Here is a 3095-nt window from a genome sequence, read left to right as displayed (position 1 = left end):
TAAACTCAGTGAAGGCATGCATTTATTTCATTTCATTTATGTTGCAAGTATGGTAGAAAAGTCAAGGCAAATTAAAAGTGGTCTTTGAAACACACTCTCTATGTCGATTGTTTTTTTAGCCTTCATTCCCAGTTCCCATAAATCACAAGAAAGATTAAAAGCCAAACATTCTTCTTCAAACACACAAGTCTTTTGGCTTTTTCCAACCTAGCTAGAGGCTACTACTACTACTACTACTGATAATTTAATCTTCCATTCATTGCGTACCTTCTTCTTCTCCTAACTAATTAATAAACTAAAAAAAAAGAAGCCTAGGTAGTTGAATTGCCATGACTCCCATGATCATTCATCAGCAGATTTGAGGTACATTGTTTCACCACCTTCCCCGGTGTGTCCACTAGAGCTTCCACCACCACCACCGCCACCTCGCCCTTCACCCATTTCTTGCTTGCTGCTGCTGCTTCCAATTATGCTCCTGCCCTCTGCACCGGAGCCTCTCACGAAGTCAGGGTACCCTCCTCCTCCTCCTCCCATGTTTCCGCTGCTGGCTTCGCCGTGCAGCATGTGTAGACCACCACCACCACCTGAACTACTCATGCCGAGTTGGCCGTGGAGGCCTTGCTGTTGGAGCGCAGCGTATGGCTGCTGCTGCGCATACAAGAGGGAGGAGCGTGCCGCCATTAGCTGCTGCTGTGTCATCTGCTGCGCCGCCGCCGCCGCCGCCTGCTGAGCCTGCACGTAGTGTCCTCCCTGCTGCATCATCCCACTTCCCGGGTACTACATCATTAAAGAGAAAATACATGGAACCAATATTCAGTTAGCCAGTTTTGCCGTTTAGGTTTATTATTTAAGATAGATTCAGAATCTAAATTTTAAGATAAACAAAATAATTTTTAAAAAATTGGTGATGTTAGCTGAAAAAGATCTAGCATTACTCATCATTAAATTATGATCACATATATTAATAGTTCAATATGAATGTACCTGGCCAGCCATGGTAGGTGGTTGTGGTTGAGAATCAGCTATTGCTGCTAGGTACATTAGATTTCGCTGTAGCCTTGCTTGGTTCCTGAATTATTATAAACCAGGATCACAGGATTGACGAAGATTAATAATTATGTAGAATACCTAGAGACTAGAGAGTGAGAGAAAGCATTCAACAAAAACCTAAACAGAATCCAAAACTAATTAACCAATAGTGTAATTGTAATTGATGGTCCATTTATATTCATAGGGTAGCTCATAGGTGTGCAGCATATACAACATACTATAGAAAGTGGCGACCAAGATGCTAATAATTTCAAACACATCATTGGTGCCATTATTGAATCGGTCATATCACAGTGAATGAAGAACTGATACCTAAAACTTTTCCATCATATGCTAATGTCTTAGTTGTTGGCAAGGTTATTTCTTGAACAATACAATAATAGATTGGTGGTAGCACTTAGCAAACATAATAGATGATTAGAGTATTAGTGATTCTTACTCAGCACACTCGCTGAGCTTGCCAGAACTTTGGCTTTCCACAATCTTAAGAATCAAGGACTTGTTCTCATCCAGGTACTGCATGAATTCAAAAGAATGATATCATACGATATAAATGCAGCGAAAATAGAAGCAAAGGAGAGAAACAAATAAAACAAAACAAAACGTCCTTGTTAGTTGCTACTATGTGTGTTATCCATCTAGTATTTTATCTCAAGATACATATAATAAAGTGTAAACCACAAGGAAGGATAAAAAGCCTTTTAAGATATGTGATGTAACAAACCCTTTTTTTTTTTCACTTTTTCATCTTGTTGTATTTATGAAGTAGATGTCCTATTATTAGAACAAATCATTCCATTAGTAAAAAAGATTATAACTACAAATTAATAATAATAATAATGAAAGTGGTATGTCAAAGATATATAGACAAGGTTAATGATGATGATGATCGTCTATGTTTGGATTTAGATATGATCTAAACTGAAGAGTGAGAGAAGGACACGTCATATATATGTAAACACATGAAGCAAGGGTGGTGGGTGGTGGTGGAAAAGAAAGAAAGGGGGGCAAGAAGGAACAAGACCCAGAAAGCAGAACCAATACCAACAAGTAGTAAGTGGTAACAGAAGCTGACAATGAAAAAGAAGTTAGCAGAAGCAGAATAAAGAAGAGAAAGAGAGAGTATTTATTAAAAGAGAAAGCACAACACAACACAAGACCAAAAGTGGCATACAAAGAAAAGACCCACCAAAGCTGAGACAAAACAAACCCTCCTGAGACTGAGCCTGAACCTGAACCTGACCACAACCAAGAAAGGGATGCCACCCCTTCCACAAGAGAAGAAAGAAAGGTGGCGTTTGAGTGGTGGGGAGGTAGAAGAATCAAGAGAAGAGAAGAGAACCTGTTGAATGTGATCAGTGGTGACGTTGTTGGGATAGTAAGCTGCCATCATGGGCTGCATCTGCATCAGGTGCTGCTGCATATTTTTATTTTGATAACACCCGCNNTTTCCTGGGTCCAAAAGAAAGGTGAAGAGAGCAGAGAACACAGAAAGGCAGAAGCAGAAGAAGCACAGGGACACCCCACCACCTGCAGCAAAGAGAAAGAAAGAAATAAAAACGCAGTGGTAATGTAATGTAATGTAATGTAAGTGGGTTTATTATCCGAGCACCTCGGCTATTGAAAATTGATGCTACCACACGGAACAAGGTAGGTTTTGGTGCATTGGGTTTGGAGCTGTGATTTTTGTTTGCTTTTTCACTCTCTCTTGAACTCCGTGTCCCTCAAAGTACCTCACGTGATCTCAGACATGGACCCTTCAAAACATCTTCTCTCAATCCACATTTCTAAATATAATTATTTTTTATTTTTTATTAAATGTGAATTAAAGATGGCAATGGGCGGAGGGTGGTGGATTTGTCCAGTTTGATCTGACCTATTAATGTACATGACGTTGGACTTGCGTAAGCAGATTCCTATGCCTTCTCACTCATTACGTCACGCGCTCTTCCCCCGACGCGCTGTCACACTCTCGTTATCTCCGCTCACGTTCCTTGACCTTCGTGCAAATCATTGTTCTCCTCCTCCGTTATCTCTCTCTACAC

At 40.3% G+C, this 3095-nt stretch overlaps 1 protein-coding gene across 1 annotated transcript; it reads right to left on the bottom strand.

Moving 5' to 3' along the window:
• LOC107645796 (GRF1-interacting factor 1) lies at positions 1-2754 on the bottom strand (the record flags this gene model as incomplete). Its single annotated transcript, XM_021104102.1, is given in 5 exon segments — positions 1-777; positions 985-1069; positions 1490-1566; positions 2393-2496; positions 2499-2754. Coding segments are annotated over 4 exon segments (678 nt in total).

The sequence above is a fragment of the Arachis ipaensis genome, chromosome B06, assembly GCF_000816755.2.
Source record: "Arachis ipaensis cultivar K30076 chromosome B06, Araip1.1, whole genome shotgun sequence".
NCBI classification, from domain to species: domain Eukaryota; kingdom Viridiplantae; phylum Streptophyta; class Magnoliopsida; order Fabales; family Fabaceae; genus Arachis; species Arachis ipaensis.
This window is presented reverse-complemented; position numbering and strand designations above follow the sequence as displayed.